Genomic DNA, 1,332 nt, shown 5'->3' on the forward strand with positions numbered 1-1,332 from the left:
TCAGCGCACCCATCATTTAGGCTATAGACTTTGTCACTAAACAGATTCTCTTGGAGGACCTGATTTTCTACAATCCATTTTGGTGACAATGCTCGTGCGACCAAAGAAAGTATAGCTGCAGTGCTATGAATCCTTGCAAAAGCTAGCTCATTGATCAGTAGAAACGTTCACACAAAATGATGCACTATCTGGTCGCATGAGTGGATTAGAGGAAACACAAACTTGAGGTCGTCCTTCCGATCCGAACTAAACCGATTCTTGTTACGTTATTCACGTTCCAGATTTCGATGCACCCACCAACGTTCGAGTTGGAGTTCAGCCTTCCATGCCCAACGTTGAAGTGTCCTGGCTGGCACTAGGAGATTGCTCTTCGATACAGTACATGGTGACGCTTTACGTGACCGGAGTTGTTGTCAAGACAGAGGTAACAGAAAGTTTTAATGTGGTTTTGCGGAATGTGGAGAAGTGTAAACCATCTTCAGTTTCGGTGAAAAAGTACACGGAATGGTGGTCAGGAGATGAATCAGAAAGGAAAGAATTCCAAATCGCCGATCGTGAGTGACTTTTCATAAAAAAGTCGATATTGAGAACAATTAATCCGAGTGCGCGCAAAGTAATAGGTGATTTATTGAACGCAAAGTTTTTTTAAATTACATGGAATGTTAAAGTGTTCCTGAACGTATCTCAGAACATTCACCGGTGAATATAAAGAGCATTTCAGTTAACTACGAGAAATCTAACAGGATTCAGTCACAGTCGAAGGAAAGCTACTCGTACGGTCACAAAACAGTGTTTTATTCACTTCACACCTGTTTGAAAAGCAACCTTATCGCGGTGCAATAATCCTGGCTATGTGATTAACTAAAATTTTGCTCCCAACGCAGTCCATCCTTAGAGCCTCCCAGCCACGATGTAGTGAGTTGAATTCGTCACTTTGAAAAGCGAGACTAGCTGGTTACCACAAATTCAGATGTGCAAACTGGATGCGCCTCAACTCTAACAACACCTGTCGTGACGAACGCATGCATGCATGAGTGGACAACTGCTACTACGCCGTGTCACTCAACCTAAAATCTGTTCTCACCATACCTTACCAAACTTTGGTTCAAAACATGGCTAGCTTTTTCATCATAAACTTCATCAGCTGCAATATGGGTAATGTAACGTAAGTAACGAAATTAACACCATCATCAACACTGTCATTCTCATTATTAGTAGTACAGTCGAAATCAGGACTAAATCTCTATTCAAAATTACTAAACCTCCTCACACCACCATCACACTATAAGTAGTTCAGAGGAAGAATGCTTGTACAAGGTGAGTGAAACTTTC

At 41.6% G+C, this 1,332-nt stretch overlaps 1 protein-coding gene across 1 annotated transcript; it reads left to right on the forward strand.

Annotated features, from left to right (window-relative positions):
- Window positions 1-281: 281 nt before the first annotated feature.
- T265_15986 (hypothetical protein) lies at window positions 282-554 on the forward strand (the record flags this gene model as incomplete). Its single annotated transcript, XM_009179439.1, has 1 exon — window positions 282-554. A coding segment is annotated over one exon (228 nt), but the record flags the coding sequence as incomplete, so codon positions are not given.
- Between the last annotated feature and the right edge of the window lie 778 nt (window positions 555-1,332).

Source organism: Opisthorchis viverrini, assembly GCF_000715545.1.
Source record: "Opisthorchis viverrini unplaced genomic scaffold scaffold8951, whole genome shotgun sequence".
Taxonomy (NCBI): domain Eukaryota; kingdom Metazoa; phylum Platyhelminthes; class Trematoda; order Opisthorchiida; family Opisthorchiidae; genus Opisthorchis; species Opisthorchis viverrini.